Source organism: Typopeltis vanoorti, chromosome 15 (assembly GCF_054136105.1).
Source record: "Typopeltis vanoorti isolate ZY-2024b chromosome 15, IOZ_Tvanoo_1.0, whole genome shotgun sequence".
NCBI classification, from domain to species: Eukaryota; Metazoa; Arthropoda; class Arachnida; order Uropygi; family Thelyphonidae; genus Typopeltis; species Typopeltis vanoorti.
This window is the reverse complement of record NC_143563.1, coordinates 47,974,685-47,999,601: the sequence shown is the minus strand read 5'-3', so window position 1 is coordinate 47,999,601 and position 24,917 is coordinate 47,974,685. Positions and strand designations below refer to the sequence as shown.

The 24,917-nt window shown below is 35.3% G+C and overlaps 1 protein-coding gene across 1 annotated transcript in view; it reads right to left on the bottom strand.

Moving 5' to 3' along the window:
• Positions 1 to 24,917, bottom strand: part of rho-5 (rhomboid-5) — a 464,881-nt gene that overhangs the window by 27,563 nt on the left and 412,401 nt on the right. Inside the window, exon 16 of the mRNA XM_090404834.1 lies at positions 9,000 to 9,153. Coding sequence (XP_090260960.1) covers positions 9,000 to 9,153 — 154 coding nt within the window. The remainder of the gene's footprint in view (positions 1 to 8,999; positions 9,154 to 24,917) is intronic.

Genomic DNA, 24,917 nt, shown 5'->3' with positions numbered 1-24,917 from the left:
TTCCTTATGCAGTGATGGGGTTCAAGTTTGCATACCAGCTGTTAGTAGGATTGGATCTCATGTTGGAGGCTTAATGGATTTTTTTACAACACTCAAAAAGAATTAAAATAGAATTTAATACTTCCTATATTTCGTCCTAGTCACTAGGACATCTACGGGGATTACAAAAACAATTAATGTAACATATACACAAATAACAAATAATACTAAGCCCAACCACGTGGGTGACACTAAAGTCCTATCTAGGTAGAGCTCCCCTCTAAGGGCAGTAGTAGGCCTGGAATGTAAGGTGGGAACTCTGGTGATGAGTGTTTCCCAAATCTTCGGAAGCTTAATGCAACCGTATTTATTCAGATTTGGTTGAATTTTGAGAGCTGCTGCTGCTGCTTCTAAGAAAAGTCTCTCTTTCTTGAATTTGCTGTGGTGGAGCATGGTGGTTTTCTTCCATGATACCCTGTGGGTGGTGTCCAAAACATGGTCAGCCAAGCCTGAATGGCCATAGTCGTGTTTGAAGATGTAAGACTTGTGTTCCTCTAGACGGATGGATGCTGATCTGCCTGTCTGTCCAAAGTGCACCAGCTTACAGGAACAGGGTACTTTGTAAACTCCAGGCAGAGAGAGAGAGGAGGGAGCTGATCTTTCGTAGAGTGTGTGTAGTAGGATTGGATTTTCACATTAGTTCTCTTTTTTTTTATTTATAACTGATTGTGCATGCACTGTCTCCACTTTGTCATTTTAATTCCAATTACTGCCATAATTTTCTTTCTTGTTCCCACTGAGCATAGGTGAGATCTGGCCAGCCTTGTACACATCACATGGCAGAGATGTCTTCTGATGTTATTTACAGAGGTTATGAATGCCAATCTGTTGTTGGCACATCACCGGTCAATATGACTAGGCACAAGAGATTTGATCCATCACTCATTCATGAGCTCAAATTGGTAACACCTGATCATTTTTCTTGGGTTAAATTTGCATTGTTTGGCAAGCTTGCAGACGTCATCATTTAACATTGCATTTGTTTCTGGATGAAAGTTCAGTAGAATGGCATCATATTTTTTATTCACTGCCTACCTATGGTAATGGGATTGCAAGCCTTGCTAGTATTTTTGATACTAGGCAAGTTAACATTGAGATGTTAACTGTGAATCACTCTGAATCACAGTTCAGCCATGAAGGTGTTACATTCTGGTAGGATCTGAGCAGATATGCTGTCTGAAAGACAGCAGAAGATCATACTTGGGCCCCTGATTTTGAACCATCTGCATAACCAGACAAAATAAGAGCATTCTATGAGACTGCTCTTATTTTGTCTGGTTATGCAGGTAAACAACAGGAAAGGTGGAATGTTTGGGTAGCCTGCAGAAAGAAAAGCTGCATGGTGGAATATATGAATGCCAAGGGAGTAATATATTTGATGGTGTCTCTGCAACATTGTCTATTCTAATATTTAGAGCTTCTAGGAATGCTTTTTCACAAACCAAAGGATCATATTGCAGTATGATCAGTGATGTACAAATTTCATGTTGGAGGTTTAAATCCTTTCATAGTGCCGTCAAAGCACTAGGAAAGGATTACAGACTAATTTTAATGCTTCCAATATTTCATATCACTCACTGAGACATCTTCAGTAAGTACAAATAGCACTTTTCTCTCTCTCTCTCTCTCTCTCTCTCTCTCACACACACACACACACACACACACACACACACACACACAAAGACAACATAATACTTAATGAAACATGTGGATGACTAAAGTCCTATCTAGGTGGTGCATGCGCCCTCTATGGATATTTGTTGGTGGCCTAGGATGTAAACTGGGACTTCTGACAATTATTGTTTCACAAATTTTGGGAAGTTTTATGCCTCCGTTTAAATTAGGTTGATTTCTGAGTTTCTGATTAACACAGAGACGTACAAATTCTCCCACTGTGGGCAAAAAAGAGTTGGTCATGTGGGATGATATAGCAGGGATTTTCTTTTGGTAGCATATAAACAGATAGCTGCTGGCATCAAAGCAACAAGGTTAATTCATTTACTTCAATACAGACTATGGAGTGGCAAAGTTCGAAATGCTCACTCCAGTTGCAATTCTCAATGCTTGAAGTGAATAGGATCCCAACATCATAACGTGTTTTCTGGAAGAACTCTAACTTGTGATTCATAATAAAGTTTCGATATAATCAGCGCATGGTATACATGTAGAAAGGAACATCCGTCAGCACCCAAAGAGGTGAAAGACATGATGCAAAGGATGTTCATCACTTTATGGTACTTACTCACAACTGGTATGTTGTCAAATATCAGCCCAAAATATTTGACTTCTGCTAGGAAAATCTGAACCTATTTGCTTCTTCTTCCTAACATGGAATTTAGGCCAAGTGGCCTGTTCCGGTCTCATGCCATCTCTTTCTTGGTCTTCCGATTCCTATTTTCCCACTTATTTTGTATCTGTATAATATTTTTGGTAGTCTGCTGTTGTCCATTCAATTTAAATGTTCTAACCATTTTTGTTTATACTGTCTTATGTAGTAATTAATTAGTTTTATTTTCAGGGATTGTAAGATTTCTTCATTTGTTTTGTGGTCCCACTTGGTGTATTCAGCTGTTTTTCTGAGGAACTTCATTTCTGCTGTTTGAATTCATTTTTCATCTTTCCTTTTTATGGTCCATGTTTCGCTTCCGTATAGTAGAGTTGGTTTTGACAAGACATTATATAGTCTGATTCTAGTCTGTTTTTGTACTAGGGATAGCTTGAACCATTTGCAAATACTCATTTTGAAAGATGGTTGAGAGCAAAGCTTCAACAGTCTTTCTGTGACCTTCACACTACATGAATGACAAAAGATGGTAAAGTCATCTACATACAAGGCATTATTTAGAGTTGGGGGAAGTTTTTAGTTATCAAGTTAATCTTCATTGCCAAAAGCATGACAATTAAAACTGAACATGGTGGGACACTCTTCTGTTGGGTATACAACTGGGAAAGAGTAGTTCTCACTGGATCTTGGAAGATATGGTTGGAGAAAATGTTTTCAATAAAAAGAGAGAGGTTTCCTCTGAGACCAAAGTTGTGTAGGTCTTTCAATATTCCAAATCTCCATTACATCATATGCTTTTTTTCAAATATCAAAGAAAACCAGATACTTAGTGCTTGCATTTTAGGAAGGCATCTCGAATGGATTCTTCCAGTCAGACTAGATGATTAGTTATTGAGTAATGTTTGCAGAAGCTTGACTGAAAAAAAAAAAGATCGTTTCTCTCCAGAAACTATAAATGATAAGAGGTAACCATTTTGTCAAGTCTTGCACAAGCAACGCAACAGGTCAGAGCAACTGAGCGATAATTTATTGGAGATTTGGATCCTTTCCTGGTTTTGGAAAGGTATAGTAAATGCTTTTGCCAAGTATCCAGAAACCAATTCTTACAAAAAATTCTGCCGAAAAGGTGCAGCAGTTAGTCCATGGCCAATGGTGACAGATGATTACCATCTCATAATGGATGTTATGTTATGTTATCCAATAGCAGTTGGGTAACATTTAAGCAAAGCAACTTTCATTTCTTCTCTCGTGAACAGCTTGTTTTTTTGTGTTGAATTTTTTCTTGACAATTATTCATAAGACTATTACACTTTTTTATAAAATCTTTATCAAGTAGCTTTATTTTTATCCTCCTACATGTTTCGCCAATCTATTTCTATTGGCATCCTCAGGGAATACAAATCAGTAAGCACAAAATGAAGGTTACAGACTAGGTTATAACCGATGGTACTAAATCATACAAAAATTGGTATTGTGCGTGACAATGTGCGTGTCTCGTTAACGTGATTTATTCGTGATGACTCATGACGTAATTGTTATGAAAGTTCATTTCTTTGATATTTAATGATCTGATAAAAGTTTTCCAAATTTCTGGTAAAATTAGACCTTGATTCTTGTTTAGGTTTTCAGTTTTACCGACGACTGTAGCTGCTTCTTTAAAGGTTCTTGAATGGTAGTTATCTTCTATGTATGGCATAAGGCTCTTATCCCACTCAATGTGATGGTTAGTAGAGGCAAAGTGGCATGAAAGGCCTGAAATGTCTTGTCTGTTATTTCTGACATATCCTATGTGTTCTTTCTTTCTCGTTTCGAAGCTTCTAGATGTCTGACCTACGTAACTAATACCACATGAGCAAGGAATATTATATACTCCAGAGTATTTGTAGAATGGGTGAGGATCTTTCAGTGATCTTAAAATTTTCCGAATAGTATTGACTGGTTTGAATGCCACTCTGATCTTGTATGGTTTTAAAAGGTTAGCTAATTTTTTGGAAAGGTTGTTGACAAAAGGAATTGTAATTGTACTGATGTATTGGACGTCATCACGTTGTCGATGTGGTATATCAGTAAATAGAATCTTGTTATGCACCCACTTACTCCTAGATTGTATGGCCTTCCAAAAATTCACAAAGAAGGTATACCATTACGTCCAATAGTTGATGGAATCTATTCTCCCACACAAGGGAACAATGAAAAAGAATGTAAAAACTCGCTTATATGAAGAGGGCTATCTACAAATGGGATTAACGTGGTGTGGTGATAAATTAATTCCCAGACCTAAGTATATTTTGTGTGGTTTGGGTTCTATCAAATGAGGCTATGGTTCCTAGCAAATTATTGCGCCATTTCTCCACAAAACATGACAACTTGTCGAATAAAAATCCTGAATATTTCAAAGAGTTAATAAGATTACAAGAAAAACAAAATAAAAGTTTTGTAAGAAAGTTTACAATTTCCAACCGAGTTCAAGAAGTGAGTTATTTAGTCGCTGAAATAATTGCGAAGGAAATGAAGCCTCATACTATCGGCGAAACCTTGATTCATCCGGCCTGTTCAGCAATTGTGAGAACAATTTTTGGTACTGAGGCAGAAGAAGAAATAAAGAAGATTCCATTATCAAATGATACTATGAGTAGACATATTAATGATCTGCCAGTCGATATTGAAAAGTCAGTTATAACCAAAATAACCGAATCAAAATTTTTCAGTTTACAGTTAGATGAGTCAACTGATATCGGTGGTAAAGCACACTTACTTGTTTTTACTCGATTCATTGAAGATGATAATATTATCGAAGAATTTCTATGCTGCAAGGAATTCGAAAAAACTATGACGGGAAAAGATGTTTTTGATATAATGAACACATATTTTAATACAAATGGTCTATCTTGGAAAACTCGTGTGGGTATATGTACAGATGGTGCACCTTCTATGGTTGGAATTACAAAAGGGTTTGTTTCCTTTGCTAGAAAAGAAAATGAGAACATTATAACGACTCATTGCTTCATTCATCGTGAATCATTGGTGGCAAAGACAATAGACTTGGAATTAAAAAGTATATTAGAAGAAATTATTCAGATGGTTAATTATATCAAGGCCAGACCATTAAAATCTAGAATATTTGCAGGACTATGTGAAGAGATGCAATCTCATTACAAGAATCTTCTTCTTCATACTGAAGTAAGATGGCTTTCAAAAGGTCGTGTATTGGATCGTTTTTTTTTTAACTTAAAGAAGAAATATTAATGTTTTTCCAAAATGAAGACAAACCAGAATTCTATAAATTATTACAAGATGATTTTTGGTGTTCCAAACTAGCCTATTTAACAGACATATTCAATCATCTGAACAAGCTGAACTCCAACATGCAAGGAAGATATGAGAATATTTTGACATCTACAGATAAAATTAAAACTTTTAAAGATAAAATAAAATGTGGAAGATAAAATTAAGCACCAACAATGTAGAAATGTTCCTTAAAGTTGCCTCCAGAAAATGTAAGAACACTGATCTGCAAAAGCTTATTTACAGTCATTTAACATCGTTAGAAGAAAAAATTGACCATTATTTTCCTGACATTTCAGTCAATTTATACGATTGGATTCGAAATCCATTTGTAGAGTCAACATCAGCAATGAGTGAGTTAAGTCTTATAGAAGCTGAAGAATTAACTGATATAAGTAACAATCGTACGTTGAGATTGAAGCATTCAGAAATGTGTCTGAATTCCTTTTGGATAACAACTATGAAGGAGTACCCCAATATAGGATTCAAAGCACTTAACATCTTATTGCAATTTTCTACATCTTATTTGTGTGAACTGGGTTTTTCTGCACTCGTAAATATTAAAAACAAAGAAGAGAGAAAGACTAAAGGCCCTTGAAAATGAGATGAGGATATGTCTATCAAAAACAAGGCCTAATATCAAAGAAATATGCAAAAAAACACACAGCACATATTTCACATTAAGTTCATATTTTATTATCTGAACCTTTATAATAGCTTTTGTTTTGTATGTTTTTGGGTTGTTTGAAAATAAACCAATTTAGTTTAAATAAAATCTGTTTTCTTTTAAACACGCTTTCCTTCATATCTTTAGTATCTGTAATATCAATTTATTTATGGGTTATATATGCGAGTCTTTCAGAATCAATTAATCAGCACTTTACTTTCTATAAAAAGCAAATACTAGGGGTGCTGTGAAATTCATTTATTGATTTTAATGTGCCACCAGACAAAAAAGTTTGAGAACCACTGAATTAGGACATCACTTTCACTGTATCAAAACATCACTTTCACTGTATGAAAACTCCATACTCTCATATCTCACATTTGTCTTCTATGACATTTCTGACTGAATTAATCCACCTAGATCTTGGTTATCTTCTTCTTCCTCTTAGCTTTTTTTTGGCCATTTAGGCATCAAACACCATTGTTAGCATTCTTGAATGCTAACAATGTCAAGTTCCTTCCTAATATATATCTTCATTTTTATTATGATTCTGCCAGTGATGCTATCCATTCAGCCTCTAATTTTTTTTCAGAACTCTCATATCTGTTTTCTTGTCTCTAATATTTGATCAAGTATTTTATTTTTAACCCCACTCTCAGATCCATAACTTAAAACCAGGTGCACAGTCCTTGTATGATAATTTTCCTTATGGCTGTCACTTCTTGGTCCTTCAGAGCAGATCTCCTCATTAGGAACATCAGGAAGATCCCACCCCAATATTATGCCTCTAGAAAATTTTATGCAGTTATGTGTGTGTGTGGAGGGGGGGAGATGACCATACTGGTATTCCCACCAATAGAAAGTGTACAAAATAGTTCTTCAGATTGTGTCATTTGAATGTCAGTGCTAGAGCTCCCCATTCGCTATGCAGCCAAACATGGACACCAACTCTCTGGCTAGCCTGCATGCCACACCAGCACTAGAGTACGCCTTGCACCCTGTCTCTAAACTATGGGGATGAAGGCTCAATCCTTGCAGACAAGTCCACTGAATGATCCTGGTCAGGTCAAAGTAGTGTGACTACTAGGATCCCCACTCCACTCCTTTCTAGATGTCCATCACATGGCAAAAAAAAAAAAAAAAAGCAGCAAGGTGCATGATCCCAGTGATGGTGGTAATCTGGGAGGCAGAATAGTAAAAAAGACTTATAAGTAGAGCAAACAATATTTGCTCTAATTATCCCAAAATACAAAAAGAAAAAAAAAAAAAGGAACAAAAAGACCCTGGACATTACTGGGAGGTTCCCTACCCTACCCTACCCTGGACAGGTGCTTCACACAGAAAGGAAAAAACTATGGCTAGAATTCATGTATGCACTTTTGAATACTTGCCTTACTTGAGTAATAACTAATTTAAAAAATTTGTAAATTTTGATCCTATGGGTGAATTGCTAATAATACCAAATTCTGCATTTAAACAACATTACTATTTTCTTAAATATTATAAATGGATATTTTCATTTTATAATTATTGCTGATTGTTTCAAAAATGGCACGTTGCATGATGTAAAACATTTTTGGCATAAATTGGAGAAAATGGGTTTGGGTTATACAATATTAGCATGGATAAGAGGAAGGCTGACTGATAGATATCAAAAATTGGTATATGGGGGAATCTGAGTCTACAAGATTTACGATAACAAGTGGTGTACCACAAGGATCAGTGCTTGGTCCACTGTTATTCAATCTGTACATTAATGATATTGGGAAGGATTTGACAAGCAACATACAGCTATTTGCTGATGATGCAAAGATAGGTAGGGTAATCAGGAATGCTGCTGAATATGCAGTACTTGCAGAATGATTTGAATAGGCTGGAATTGTGGGCATGGGAAAATGGGTGTCAGTTCAACGTCAGTAAATGTAAAGTCATTCACTTCGACATGATTAGATAATGTCATATTACATTGGTGGGATTGGGCTAGAAGAAACTGATGAGGCTAGGGATCTTGGAGTGTTAATAGATAGGAAGCTGAAGTTCAGGGGCCATGTGGCAAAGATTGCAAATACAACTCAAAAGATAATTGCAATGCTGAAACGAACATTAACATGTAAAGATAAGGATGTTATTTTGCCTCTTTACAAAGCCTTGATAAGACCTCACTTGGACTATTGTGCGCAGGTGTGGTCTCCTGGTTTCCGTTGTGATTCTGATATATTGAAGAGTACAAAGGTGAGTGTTAAAAATGATATCAGGATTGAGGAATACTGATTATGAAAACAGACTGAGAATTTGTAGACTGCAGACACCAGCAAACAGGAGAAAGAGGAGTGATATGACTGAGACTTACAAACTTCTGAAAGGATCATACAAGATTTCAATGGATGAAATTTTTTAATTTATGGAGGGTGGGGAAAGAACGAGAGGGCGTCCTTGGAAGCTGAGAATGAAGACTGCCAAGAAGGGTGCGAGGGCTAGATTTTTCTCTCATACGGTGGTGTGTGATTGGAATGGATTGACATTGGATGTTGGGAGTGCAAGCAGAGTGAACGAATTCAAGAATAAGTATGATAGCTGGTGTGTGTGTAGTATGTGGCCTCCCTCAAAGAGTCTCTGACTCCCTGGAGGTCTCTCTTAATAATAATAATTTTTCTTCTACTGAATGAACATTTAAGAATAGTATCAAAATATTTCAGATATAACTCAACAGTTTATTATACTTACTTCAGCTCTATAGGGCACAAAAATGGCACTAGCAAGGTTCCCAGCTATTCCAGATAGCATATAGATAATGGCCATCCTTAGAGGTCCAGTCATCTTCTCCAGGTCTCTCATGAAGAAGAACTGAATTATCACAGTTATCAGCAGGTGTATGATGCTAAAATAAAAACAAGCAGAGAAATGAAGAGGGGGTAGGAGAAGAGAAGGGAAAGGGATAGAGACATTTTTAAAGAACCTCAATAAAAAACCACAGAAATAATATTAAACAGAAATAAAAGTATTCCATTTTTATATCTGAAGACTAGGTAATCTATAACTGCAAATGCACAATTATATCTTTTTTATTAATACAATTCTTTTAATTGTCTTAAAAGACATTACGATTTATAAGGGTGACATTTTGTTGTAGTTGCAATCAGCTCAGCACAATAAAACATTCAGTGTCATTATATTTGAATTCATTTCAAATAAACAAATACTCCTATTTGCTTTGCATGTGATGCAGCCAAGAAATTATCTGCCACAGAACTACAAAATAGGACTAACAATTAAGCATTGGCAATCTGGCATGAAAGAAATGCCAATCATCTTCTTTCTTTGGATTTACACATCCAAAGAAAAGATGGTTCTTTTCTTTGGATGCGTCCATTTCTCCACTTCTGTCTATCGCAAGCTGACATTTTCAGGTTTCTACATTCACAATTCTTCTGTTCATCATCCATCTCAAAAATTTGGCATCATTAAATCATTCGTAACCAGAGCACACAGATTCTGCTCTTCTGAAGAATCTCTAAACCAAGAATTGGAAATAATCAAAAATACAGCCATACTAAATGGATACAATCGTAAAACAACTCAAAAAATCATCAGTCACTTTCCCACACATCAACCTAGACAAGAACAAGCCCGTAGGATTCCCATACCTTATGTCAAAGGCATCTCTGAACGTCTTTCAAAAATTATGAAGAAATACAAACTTGCTACTACCTACAAACCAATCAAATAGATCTATAACTTGTTACCTTCTCCTAAAGACAAACTCTCACTCTGATGCTATCTGGGTGTACGAGGTTCCATGCTCCTGTAAATTGTCTTACTATGGACACACAGGTAGATCTGTTCATAAACACATTTCGGAACATGAAGACCATATCCGTCTTATCAAACCGCAGAAATCTGGCCTCACACAACACGGAGTTGAAAACCCAAACCATAGTATCCATTGAAAAAAGACGAAACTTCTATATAGATCTTTATATAAACATGAATGTTTATATAAAGAAAGTGTTGAAGCCCTACTTCACAGACTAAATCTAAACCATAATGATGTTCTTGCTATCCCTAAAGCATGGGAAATTGTCATACAAAATTGTGTAAAATAATTTTTATATATATTATCTTATTTTAATGTAATTTTCTCCCCCTCCAGATATATTTTAATTTAATTCTATAACATGCTACTGCATGCATATTGGGATTCAATTGTAATTATGCACCTTAACTGTATGTTATTCGTAGTATTGTTTAAATTAACTGTACTGACAATGTCCTAAGATGCTTAGGATGAAATATTTACTTATTAAAACTTATCACTGTGGTTATTACGTGTTTGTTTAGTCAAGAGAGAGAGCTAAAGCAGTTTGTAGGAATAATAATACATGAAGATTTTCAAAATGAAATAAAAGAATGGGAATACATAACTGAAAAGAGACTGACAATAAAAATAAAACTCAAAATAACAGTGCCTATAGCCCTGAAGAAGGAAAGCTGAAAACAGAAATTGAAAATTCTATGAAACACTACAGAAAAGTGTAGAAAAAATATTACCAGCTGAATTAATAATACTTGCAGGAGACTTAAATGCCAAGATTGGAAACGGTGTAATACTAGGCACATGTTAAAGATTCAATGAAACCGACTCAAATTGTAAAATTGCTTCAGATATCAAACGTAGAATAAATTATATTTTCTTTTATGACAAGAGTTAACATAACATAATGTAGAGAAATAACAGAGAGAAAATGTGTAGTTTTTTTTTTAAATAAGCCTATATATTCAATATAGTTATTCCGTTTTTGTGACCACATGTTTATTAAAGAAAACTGTTTTTAAAACTAAACAAGTACTAAAAACAACACCCGACAAGTTTCGTTAGTCATCAGACTAACATCTTCAGGGGTAAAGAGAACTAAAAGTTTAGAGTACAAACTACTAGAAATTACGAAAATTAGTTCATTCGTTAGTATTGTAAACATCTAAATAATTCGTTAAAAAACCGAATAACAGATCTATACAACTGTTAATGCGTGTTAGCTGGAGACAATGCTATTTGTTGTCGCATTCTGCGGTTCATGCTCACTTTGTCCAAGGTCTGAAATTGGTAAATTTTTTAATAAACGATGACCAAACTTGATTTAAAATCAAACCTTGGTTTTTGTTGCATTGTGTAGGAATTTTAATCATATTTTGCTGCCTCTTTGAATTTTCTTGTGAAACAATTCTTATCTATATAGGACATGTTTCTTCTATCCCAGAGTACATCATGACTGGTAAAGGTTGTGTGAAATGCCAATCCTGATTTATGTTCTCTCTTATTTTGTACATCCTTTTGATGTTCACTCATGTGGATTTCTCCCAATCTCCCCGTCTGGCCCACGTAGCAGATGCCACAGGAACAGTGAATATTATAAACCCCTGGTTTTTTCATTGGGTGATGTGGAGGTTTCAGAGAATGAAGAGATCTTGATATTTTTTCAATTGGCAGGAAATTCACTTTTATGTTGTATTCGTAGAGAAGTTTGGCTAATTTATCTGTTACATTCTTGATATAAGGAAGGGTGACTGCGTTCTTGAAATCTTGTTTATTTAAGTTTCTTGTAGGTGCTGTATTGAGAATTTTCTTAATTAACTTAGTATTGAAACCATTCAGTTATAGGATCTGTGTCAAGTATTGTATTTCTTCTTTCTGTTTTTCTTCTGTACTGGGGGCGTTGTATGCTTTATCCCTTAAGGTTTTTATTAGGCCTATTTTTTGCTTGGGGTGGTGATGTGAAGTAGCATGCAGAAATCTTCCTGTGTTTGTTGATTTTCTATAGATGGAGAACAATAATCTGTTTTTTCTTTTATTTATTTCTATAAGGATGTCTAGGTTCTTGAAATCTTGTTTATTTAAGTTTCTTGTAGGTGCTGTATTGAGAATTTTCTTAATTAACTTAGTATTGAAACCATTCAGTTATAGGATCTGTGTCAAGTATTGTATTTCTTCTTTCTGTTTTTCTTCTAAACTGGGGATATTGTATGCTTTATCCCTTAAGGTTTTTATTAGGAATATTTTTTGCTTGGGGTGGTGATGTGAAGTAGCATGCAAAAATCTTCCTGTATTTGTTGATTTTCTATAGATGGAGAACAATAATCTGTTTTTTCTTTTATTTATTTCTATAAGGATGTCTAGGAAAGGAAGTTTTTTTTATTTTTTTTCTAGTTCCAGAGTGAATTTTACGTTAGGATGCAAGTTATTAAGATAGTCTTGAAATGTAGTCAGTTCCAGTGCTGTTCCTGGCCAAATGAAGAAGATATCGTCCACATAGCGGAGCCATATTTTTGGTTTTTTGTGCCAGTTTTGTAAAGCATTATTTTCAAAATTTTCCATGTAGAGGTTTGCTAGAGCTGGTGAGAGGAGTGAACCCATTGCTAGTCCTTCTTTTTGTTCCCAGAGTTTGTCTTGGTAAAGTTTTTTTTTTTTTTTTATGCAATGTTTGTAGAGCTGTACAATGTCCGGTGGGAAGAGATTTTCTAGGATGTTTACTGAGAATCACAAGGATTCCAAGAAATGGAATCCTTGTGAAAAGGCTGACTACATCTAAACTCGCTAATATGTCTGAAGGATCTATGTGTATATCTTTTACTTTTTCTATGAAGTCTGTGCTGTTCTTAATGAACGATGGTGTTTTTCCTATCTGTGGTAAAATCACGTTTGTTAGGTGTTTTGCCAAATTTGAGGTAGGAGAGTCCCTTCCGTCCACTGTCGGTCTTAGTGGTATATCTTTTTTATGAATTTTAGGGACTCCATATATTCTAGGCAATAGTGGGTGTTTGGATTTAGATTTCTTTGGAGTTCCTCAGACCAATTTGGTATATTCTTGATAAGTTCATTGGTTTTGTTGTGAGTTCACAAAGTGGGATGCTGTGTAGGTATCGGAATATTCAAGAAGGCTTTTCATTTTGTTGTTATAATCTTCCGAGTTTAAAATCACTGTTGCATTGCCTTTGTCTGCTTTAATTAGGACTATGTTTTTGTCTGATTTGAGTTTTGAAAAATGGAAAGAAGAAATACGATACTTAACACAGATCCTACAACTGAATGGTTTTAATACTAAGTTAATTATGAAAATTCTCAATACAGCATCTACAAGAAACTTAAATAAACAAGATTTCAAGAACGCAGTCACCCTTCCTTATATCAAGAATGTAACAGATAAATTAGCCAAACTTCTTTACAAATACAACATAAAAGTGACTTTCCTGCCACTTGAAAAAATATCAAGATCTTTTCATTCTCTGAAACCTTCACATCACACAATGAAAAAACCAGGGGTTTATAATATTCACTGTTCCTGTGGCATCTGCTATGTGGGCCAGACGGGGAGATTGGGAGAAATCCACATGAGTGAACATCAAAAGGATGTACAAAATAAGTGAGAACATAAATCGGGATTTGCATTTCACACAACCTCTACCGGTCATGATGTACTCTGGGATAGAAGAAACATGTCCTATATAGATAAGAATTGTTTCACAAGAAAATTCAAAGAGGCAGCAAATATGAATAAAATTCCTACATAATGCAACAAAAACCAAGGTTTGATTTTAAATCAAGTTTGCTCATCGTTTATCAAAAATTTACCAATTTCAGACCTTGGACAGAGTGAGCATGAACCGCAGAACGCGACAACAAATAGCATCGTCTCCAGCTAACATGCATTAATGGTTGTATAGATCTGTTATTTGTTTTTTTAAAGAACTGTTTAGATGTTCACAATACCAACAAATGAACTAATTTTCTTTATTTCTAGTAGTTTGTGCTTTAAACTTTTAGTTCTCTTTACCCCTGAAGATGTTAGTCTGACAACTAACAAAACTTGTTGGGTGTTGTTTTTAGTACTTGTTTAAGTTTTAAAAACAGTTTTCTTTAATAAACATGTGGTCACAAAACCGGAATATCTTGAACTTCTTAACCACAGAAATCTCCACAAGCCTATATATTCCCCACTGCTAGATAAAGGCCTCTCCCATTACAGGAGGTTTGTGGGGTCTGCTTCTCCCATGGTGACCCAATCCATCTTGGGATAGTATTCATACACTTGTATGAATGAGTGTATGAAAATGAAAGACAATCACAAACATTCATGTCACGACAGGATTTGAACCTGCAGCCTTTTGGATGGAAAGCAGATATTCTAACCACTTGGCCAACCAAACATTATATAATAATAAACAGAACAGTAAAAGTAGATGAAATATTAAATATAAGAGTTTCTAACACATTTACAGACATTGGAAGTGATCACGGACTATTGATGGAAAAATTTAGATTCTAACAAAATAAACATTAAACAAGCAGCATATGAAGCATTGGGACAGAACCAAGCTGCAACATACAAAACGAGATGGACTCCCCAGTATATTGAAAAAATAAGAGCATGATTAAAAAATTACATTTAACAAAGACAAGATAAAACTAATATAACCAAATATGAAGAATATAAACAAATAAAAAATGAAATAAACAACAAAATAAGATTTATAAAGCAAACATATTGGTAATTAGAAGGCTGTTTTCTAAAATAACCGGAATATGACTTTTTACAAAACACAGAAACAAATATGGAGAATGTATTTAGAAGAATTTAACTTCTTGCAAGGGTGGAGCAAGCTACCAACACTCCTATCTCAGTATCTCCCATAATGCAAAACACATCTCCTTGCAATATGTATAATGTTATGCATTAAGGGAAGGGCCACTACCCAAACTAGTTTCGACCTTTATTGAGGTCTCCAGTGGGAGCCAGGTCCAAGTGGAGATACCAGGCAGAAGCATTAGCAAGGTCATCTCCTCCTATAGCAGCTGCCAAACGGTGTACCACCTTTTTATTAAATTACTCTGGAAGAATTACTCAGAAGAATTTATCCGCAAGGAGATGTGTTTTGCATTATGGGAGACATTGAGATAGGAGTGTCGGTAGCTTTCCTCACCTTTGCAAGGAGTTGCCTGGTGTTGTACCACTTTACCCCAGTCCTGAAGATACTTTCAGGCACAAACTTTGTTTGCACACACTTGGATAATAAAGGATTAAACTAAATTTATTAAAATATGGAGAATGAGGAAATCACAGAAAAATTACTCAGAAGAATTTATCCGCAAGGAGATGTGTTTTGCATTATGGGAGACATTGAGATAGGAGTGTCGGTAGCTTTCCCCACCTTTGCAACTCCTGGTGTTGTACCACTTTACCCCAGTCCTGAAGATACTTTCAGGCACAAACTTTGTTTGCACACACTTGGATAATAAAGGATTAAACTAAATTTATTAAAATATGGAGAATGAGGAAATCACAGAAAAGAAATTTCTGAATACACACACACATACTAATCATAGAAAGAGAAAAATGGTAAAACTATTTTACCAAATGATATGAAGAAGAAACAAAAATGTTTAAAATACCAAAGCTAGAAACACAGATGAAATTTAAATAAATAATAATTCAATAGAATCAATGATCTCAAAATTGAGAAACAAGAAATCTGGAACTTATAGAATTTATAATAAAATGATAAATATGTAGGCAAAGAAATGATTGAAAACATGAGAAATTTAATTAAACATAGCTTTGAGAAAAGACAGATTCCCAATGAATGGAGCATCAATATTTAAAAAAAGGAACAAAATCTGAACCCAAAAACTATTGAGGAAGAAACGTGCATTGCACTACCTTAAAAATATGTGCAAGAATTATCAAAGAAGAATTACAATCAAGACTATATTATAATAATGAACAACAAGGATTCTGTAAGGGAAGATCAAAAAGCAATAGAATTTAACAAATACAAGGTCTGTTTCACTGACCTAAGAAGGCTTTTGACAGAATGGGTTAGAGGATATCCTGAAAGTATTAGCATTAAGAAAGATACTATTGCAAATTCTCAAAATGATCAAAGATATATACACAAAAAATGAATGTATAATAAGATATCAGAACACAAATATACACAAAAAATTCATATAAGGAAAGGGATCAGACAAATCAAATCTTTAAGTCCATGTTTATTTAACATCATCATCATGGATGAAATAATAACAGAATTTAAGAAACAGAAATGAAATGAATAAAAATTAAAAAAAAAATTTGGTTGGATATTATTATTATTACGTGACACCTCCAGGGAGCCCAAGGACTCATCGAGGGAGGGCACCCACTCCACAAGTCTCTGTCTCCATCACTCAATCCATCAACTACAGCAAACTACATCATCTACACCAATGGCATCTACTGCCCACCATCACCACTACTAGTATTTTCAAAGGCAATCACAAGCATCCATGCCCACAGCGGGATTTGAACCCGTGGCCTTTTAGCTTGAGAATGATATGCAAATGATATAGCATTACTTGCAGAAAAGAAGTGATCTCCAAAAGCAAGTATTCAAACTCCAACAGTTATGCAGAAGTTTTAATATGCAAATATCAACAGACATAAAAAACAATGGTAACTGCAAAAGAACCAATCAGATGTAAATTAAAACTAAATGAAAAAAAAAAACCGGAACAAGTAATGAAATTTAAATACCTAGGAATATAACACAGGATGAAATAAAAGAACATTCCCTGAAACTATTAAAATATCAGGATTCAATCAATCAAATCAGACATGGAAAAATAAAGATCTAACAAAAGAAACAAAAGTAAGAATATATATAAATCAGTAGTCCAACCAATACTGATGTATGCATGGGAAACAAGAATAGAAACATCAAAAATACAACAGATAAATCCAATATTCAAAATGAAAACATTAAGAGAAATAGTTAAGAAAACAAAATGATACATGAAAAATGTTGATTACAACCCATAAATGCATGGATCCAAAAAGACTAATTAAACTAGCCAGAGACCAAAAATCAAATAGAAAAAGGCCAACTCGCAGATAAAAAAAAAAAGCAATGGACAGACTGCCTGCATTGAAGTATCTTATTCTTCTTGCTTTAAGAGAAGAATAAGATGAATGATTATAAAAACAAGAATAAAAAAAAAAAAAAAAAAAAGAAGGTGAATGACAAATATAGGAGTATATATCTAGGATGAAAGAAGTTGCTACAGGACATATTAGGTAAAAATTATATTAACAGCAGAAAATTTGAATGCAAGAAAAGACAAAAACCTAATACAATCTGTGATGGAAAAGTGTGGAGAAAACAGTCTTAATAAAAAAAATGGAAAATATTAATAGACTGTATATTTTGCAACAGCTTAAAAGTAATGAATTAAGTTTATTATGCACAAAAACCTTCAAATTTACCTGAACTGAAGTTCAAAAATATCTATAATAAACAGGTAAAAGATTTTATTTAATAATGAAATAAATTTAAAAAATATAGTATTGCTACAAAAAAAAAAAAAAAAAAAGAATGCATAGAAAAAACAAAATGAAAAGAAGAAACAAGAATGAAAAAAAAAGAATCTGAAATTAATTATATATATTATATTTACGGCTATTTAGCTTGTTTCTGTTTAGGAGTGCCTCTGTTTAAATGTCACTGGTTTTTTACTCATGGATTCTTAGGGCATTGTAGATGTATATTTACTAATAAATATATGTAGCATAAAGGAAGAGAAATTTACACATACCTTTTTCTGGGTGTTGTGGCTTTTCTTCTTTCTGCGATGTGCAAACTACTGTGTGTGTGTGTGTGGGAGGGTTTTGGCAATGTGGGAGAATTAAAATAGAAATGAAAAATGGAAAAAAACCCAGGTTTTTTGAATAATATATATATACATATTATATTATTAGGGATGGCCAGAGTGTTTTTTTATATTTATATAGGGTGGGAAAGGGTGAAAGGGGTATGGTCCGTTTCGACTATGCTTAGTCATCGTCTGAACACATGGAGGAAGTGGATGCTATGTCAGGTCGGTTAGGTGCATCTGCTTTTGAAGTGTTTGTGTTATCGCCTATTGGTCTGGGTTGTGACCTCGATTTCATGTTGTGGAGCTTCCAAACCTAGGAGATTATGTAGGGCCTGTGGACATTGATAGAGTTTGCATCACATTTTATGGCTATTGTTTCCGATATTCTAAGCATTGTTTCATTGTCTTGTCTGTCTACTATGATGGCCTTGTTGATCTGCGTGTTTTTGTTCAAGGGCGCGAACAGCTATTTCCGATTTTCCTGTGCTTTGTATTCGATTTTTCTTTTTGATGTTGCGTTTTTTTAGTGTTTAAATGTTCTGGAATAGGGATGTTACAATCGCGGAAGTGTTCTTGTAGTCTTGCCCATAAAGACTTGATGGTGGAACCTGTGTAGGTGATATCACAGTCTTTTTGGCAGGGAAATTTATAGACTATGTTGTGGTGTTCAAATATTTCTTTTTTTTGTGTGAGATTTAGTGGATTTTAGGAGATTTGCCAATTTTTGGTTTGTGGTGAATACCAGTTTGTAGTCAGTATGTTTGAAGATGTATTTATAGGCTTTGTATGTGTTTTGAGTGTATGGTAGTTTGATAATTTTTTGTGTTGGGAAGTTTGTTTTGGTACTTAGGTTGTTTTGTCGGTTTTTGGCCGTTCTGTTTGCATAATTTATTAGTTGTGTAGGAGAGTTGCGATTTTTGAAGATCTGTGTTAGTTTTTTATTTCTGCGTTTAGATAACTATGATTGGTTGAAACTTTGTAAGCATTTATGAATTGTGATAAGATGACCGATTTTTTAATGGAATATGGATGGTATGAGTGGAAATGGAGGTAGTTTCTGATATGTGAGGGTTTGTGGTATACTTTCGTGGATATTTTGTTGTATGTTCTGATTAATGTTGATGGATTTGTTCTGTTCGGTTTCTATGGTGAATGTTAGTCTGTTGCTGTAACTGTTTAAGGACGCTTTTAAGGTGGTGATGTGTGTAGGATTTCCAATGCACAGAGTATTGTCCACATATCTACCATAAAAGGTGATGCTGAGGGGGGTGGACATAAAAAACGCAACATCAAAGAGAAAAATCAAATACAAAGCACAGGAAAAACGGAAATAGCTGTTCACGCCCTTGAACAAAAACATACCCTGCAGATCGAAAAGGCCATCATAGTAGACAGACAAGACAATGAAACGATGCTTAGAATATCGGAAACAATAGCCATAAAATGTGACGCAAACTCTATCAATGTCCACAGGCCCTACATAATCTCCGAGGTTTGGAAGCTCCACAACATAAAATTGAGGTCACAACCCCGATCAATAGGCGATAACACAAACACTTCAAAAGCAGAAGCACCTAATCAACCTGACATAGCATCCACTTCCTCCATGTGTTCAGACGATGACCAAGCATAGTCGAAACGGACCGCACCCCGTCAACCCCCCTCTAAAAAGCAGTTGCTGTTTTCAACCCCTTTCACCCTTTCCCACCCTATATAAATATAAAAAAATGCTCCACCCATCCCTAATAATATAATATATATGTATATATATATTATTCAAAAAACCTGGGTTTTTTCCATTTTTCATTTCTATTTTAATTCTCCCACATTGCCCACACACACACACACATACAGTAGTTTGCATATCGCAGAAAGAAGAAAAACCACAACACCCAGAAAAAGGTATGTGTAAATTTCTCTTCCTTTATGCTACATATATTTATTAGTAAATATACATCTACAATGCGCTAAGAATCCGTGAGTAAAAAGCCAATGACATTTAAACAGGGACACTCCTAAACAGAAACAGGCAAAATAGCCGTAAATATAATAGTTTGTAAAGAGGAGTAACATGGGAGTTTTCCCAGAAATAATATCCATAATTATATATAAATAAGCAGAGAGAAAATGAAATGCAGGGAACAAAATAAAAAAAAAATCATACATTATTATTATTATCACAGACAAGGGAATCAAGGACTCATTGAGAGAGATGGCATGCATTACCTACACCAGCTGTCCTACCTTCTATTAAATTCATTCAGACTAGATGCACTCACCACTTTAACAAGCAAACTATTCCACTCACTCTGTGAAAAAATCTAGGTCTCTGACCCCTTTCTTCATCACACACAAACTCAACTCCAATGGATGTCTTCTCCTTGTCCTCTTCCCATATAACTAAAGAGTCCAGCAACTAGTACTATAACACCCTTCCAGAAATTTACAGGCATCTATCATATTACCCCTCTTTCTCCTGTTTGCTAGTGTCACACGGTGATCAGCATTCATTTTAGAGATTATGGACTTTATAACATGGTTGTAGAGTCCATAATTTCTAAAATGATTGCTAGTGTCTATTGTCAACATACTATCAATCTATCCTTGAAACCCAGGAGACCAAATCTGTGCACAGTAGTCCAGGTGTAGTCATACTGAGGCTTTGTAAAGAGGCGAAATGAATTCCTTTATCCTTACATGGCAATCTTAATTTCAGCATTGCTATTATCCACTAAGTTGTATTTGTAGGTTCTGCTATGCGACAACTGAACTTCAATCTACCCACTATAATGCCAAGATCACTAGCCTTGCCAGTGTCTCCAAATATAATCTCACCAATTACCATGCATTTCATTACACTTACTAACATTCAAACTGACAGCCATTTCCATTTGCTTAAACTTCCAGCCTATTCAAATCATTCTGCAAGGGCTGTATATCATTACATCATTAGCAAACAAATGAATCTTCTGTCAGATCCTTCTCAATATCATTAATGTACAGGTTGAACAACAATGGTCTAAGTACTGATCTCTGGAGTAGCCCACTGGATACCTTAAACCTGGAAGATTCACATTCCCAATATATCAATTTCTGATATCTGTTCATCAACCATCCACTTATCCAATAATATCATAGTGTATTATTTACCTTTATTCACCTCCACCATAACACTATTAAAAAATGAGCAAAATGCTTAGGCATGATTCCTCTCTTTAGAAGACCAGGATGTTCCTTGCAAAGTACAGCTTGTTTGTCAACCCATTCCTGTATGACTTATTACCAACTTCTCTAAAATCTTCATCATCACTCCAGAGTTACTGATAGGCTGGTAGTTAGACATATCAGTTTTTTGCACCACTCTTATACAAAAGGACTGTTATACTGGTAGAGTTCCAAGGGACTGGAAAGAGGGCAAAATAATTTTCTTGCATAAGGGAGGTTCTAAGACTGCAGTAGAAAATTATAGACCAATCAGTATCTTAGGTGTGGTGGTAAAATTAGTAGAAAAATTGATTAAAATGATAATTCAAGTATGAGCAGATAAAAATATGATACAGTATGAGGGACAACATGGCTTTGTGAAGGGTCGGTCATACCTTAGTAATTTATTAACTTTTTATAATAGAGTAACAGCTGAGTTGGATAAAGGAAATGGAAATGAAAAATTGCAGAAGTGGGAAGAGATTAGCAGGGGCTGAAAAGAGAATGAAGCGGAAGGAATAATAAAGACAGGTCGAATAAAGGGAAAAGCAAGTTAAGAAGAAAATTATGCACAGAGACAATAATCAAGAGAGTACTTAATAAACGTGTGACAAAATTATGTTTTCAGGGTGCAAAATTCACGATATTAGCCACGCCATCCATATGCAGAAATGAAAGTCAAAGGAAATTGTTTTGGTTGGTACAAATGATCTGAGAGGCGAGACGTATTTTATGAGAGAGGATGTTAAGGAGTTGTTAGAAAAAGCAAAACTGAAGAGAGAGAGGAGGTGAAGTTTGTAAGTCTCCTACCATGCTATAATAGAGGAGAACTGAGGAGGAGGGCGTTGACAGCCAATGAGTTTATACGTGGATTGTGCAGAAGGAATGATATTGGATTTGTAGATCTGTGGTCTGTGTTTGATGGAAAGAAGAATCTGTACAATGCTGATGGACTGTATCTAAATGGGTTTGGTGTTTAGAGAGAGCTTTGTTTTCACTAAGCATGCTAAAGTGCAAATTCATGGCAATTTAGGCAATTAAGGTGGAAGCAAGTGAGTTTGTGTGAAGGTACCCATGAAACGAGTGAGTGTGAGAACAACCAAGTGAGGAATCTAGTCTCTCAAGCAAAAATACTGCATAGGGTAGTCAATTCAGAAAGTAAAGGTGGGGGGGGGGGCCTAAAGGGGATGCTACAGTTTCTATATACTAATGCCAGAAGTATTAGGAATAAGAGGGAGGAGTTTTTGGCATGGTGAGACTTGGCTAACAACAGATAATGTAATTACAGATAGAATGTGGAGGGTTTAGTGTTTTAAGGGAAGACAGGATGGGGGAGGAATACTGCTGATGATAGCAGATGAACTGCAGCCAAAAAGAATAGGAGATAGTTGGAAGGGTGGTTGTTCATTTGAAGCAGTCTGGGGTGTGAGAAGGCCAGTAAGACAAAATATACAGTTGGTTGTTGCTATAGGCCAGGGAGTTCCACAGATGATCTGGAAGACATGCATTGCCAAATTAGTACAATGAGTTCAGGTCGGGTGATTATTATGGAAGACTTCAACTATGGAGATATAGACTGGAAGAAAGATCATGACAGGAAGGAAATAGAATTTCTACACCTACTAAGAAATAATTACTTAAGGCAACATGTGATGGAGGGGGACTAGGGGGTGGGAAAGTAGTGGACCTGGTCATAGGATCAGAAGCACTATTCATAACCAAGGTGACCATGCAGTCTTGACTTGGGAGATTGCAAAACATGAAGAATATTCTGTCAAGAAGGGGTATAGGTGGAACTACAAGGCAGGTGATGACAATCTTAGAAGCTTAAATATGTGCTAATATAAAACAATGAAGGGTAAGGATGTTAGTGGTGGATGGGATAATAGTTAAGGGTCATCTAGAGTAGGGCTTCCCAAACTTATGGATGTAAAGGCCCTCTTTGGAAAAATTAAAATATTTCAACGCCCCCATCGAAAAAAAAATTGTAATACAGACATATATTATTATAATTTATAGTATTTATATTCAATACAAAACATACACAGCGAATATCGCAAAAATTAAATGCAAATATTACATTCTTAGCATCTTACATAGACATTTGACATGGCACACTTAGTCTCAAACCATTTAAAATTTATTTTCATTATTTCACGGCCCCCAAGGGGGTCGCAGCCCACAGTCTGGGAAGTGCTGATCTAGAGGAAGCAATATTAAATTGTATACCTAAGTAAGGAGGGTTAATCAGGTAGGAGTTAGATGGATGAGTAATATCATTAAGCATGAGCTGCAGAAGAAGAAATACTGTGCAGTGTATAAAGAGAAAGGAGACCAGCAAACTAATGAACAGTACCAGGCTCAAGCAAGAAAGGTGACCTGCATGGCAAGGAAATCCCAAAGGGCTCTTTCATTATGTGGCAAGTAAGAGGAAGAACGACTATGGAAGATTAACCTTAATAAGTGATGATGGTCATAAGGAGACAGAAGTAAATTAAATAGTTGAGTTACTGAGTGACCACTTTGCAAGGTATATCATACTACTGAGGTTACTGCTTTAACACATGTGACAGGCACTAATGTGGGAACAGATCAGATCTGTCAAGATCTGATCCTGACAGCCTCTGTTTGGCCTGAATCCAGCTTGTTCTTCACCAAGCTTTTCTTCCACAATTCTTCTCAACCGTTTCTCAAGTATACTTGCATAGATCTTGCCAGGAACACTCAGTAGGGAAATACCTCTGTAATTCTCACATTCAGTTTTATTTCCCTTTTAATATATTGGTACTATGAGAGCTCTACTCCAATCATCGGGAATTCGTTCCCTCTGTCCAGGCTTTCTGAACTATGCAGTGCAGCCACTGTAAGACTTTTATACCACCATATTTCAGCATTTCTGGTCGAATATCATCTACTACTGCTGCCTTTCCACATTTCAAGCCTTTGATGGCTTTTTCTACTTGTATGGATATGTATTCCTGACTACATGCCTGGTCAGTGTTTTTTTACCACTGTGCTATCATCACTGCTTCTTTCATTTAGCAGTTTTTCAAAGTAATTACTCCCTACTTCAAGGATATCTTTATCTCCCGTTTTCATTTCACCTTTATCATCTCTAACTCCTTTTACAGCACTCTTTCCTCCATTCCTAAGCTTCTTCAACTACCTCCAGAATATTTTGCCACCTTCTTGATATTTATTTTCTATATTCTTGCCAAAGTCCTCCCATGACTTTTGTTTAGCTAGTTTTACACAGTGTTTAGCATTCTTCCATTTGTCTCTATATTCTCTAAGAGAACAAGCTGACTTATTTGACAGAAACGTTTGATATGCTTTCTTCTTTTCCTTCACTGCCTCTTTAATTTCCTGTGTCGAACAGGGAGTTCTGATTTTTTTATCCTTGCAGACAACCTCACCACATGCCTCTCTGGCAGAATCAATCAATGTTTTCTTCAGAGATTCCCACTGAATCTCCAAGGTTTGATTCCTGTTATCAAACTCTTTCATTTTTTCTTCAATAATCTTTGTGTATTTTAGTCTACAGTTCACATCTGAGAGTTGCTCAACTTTTATTTGCTTTAAAACTTTCTTACATGTCATTCTTTTCAATATGAAATTCAATTTTATCCTGCTCAAGACTAAATAGTGATCACTTCCAATTTCAAATCCTCTGTACACTCTGGTGTCCTGCACCAGGGAGAAAACATCACTATCAACAATAACATAGTCAATGAGACTTTTCTTATTCCTTGCCT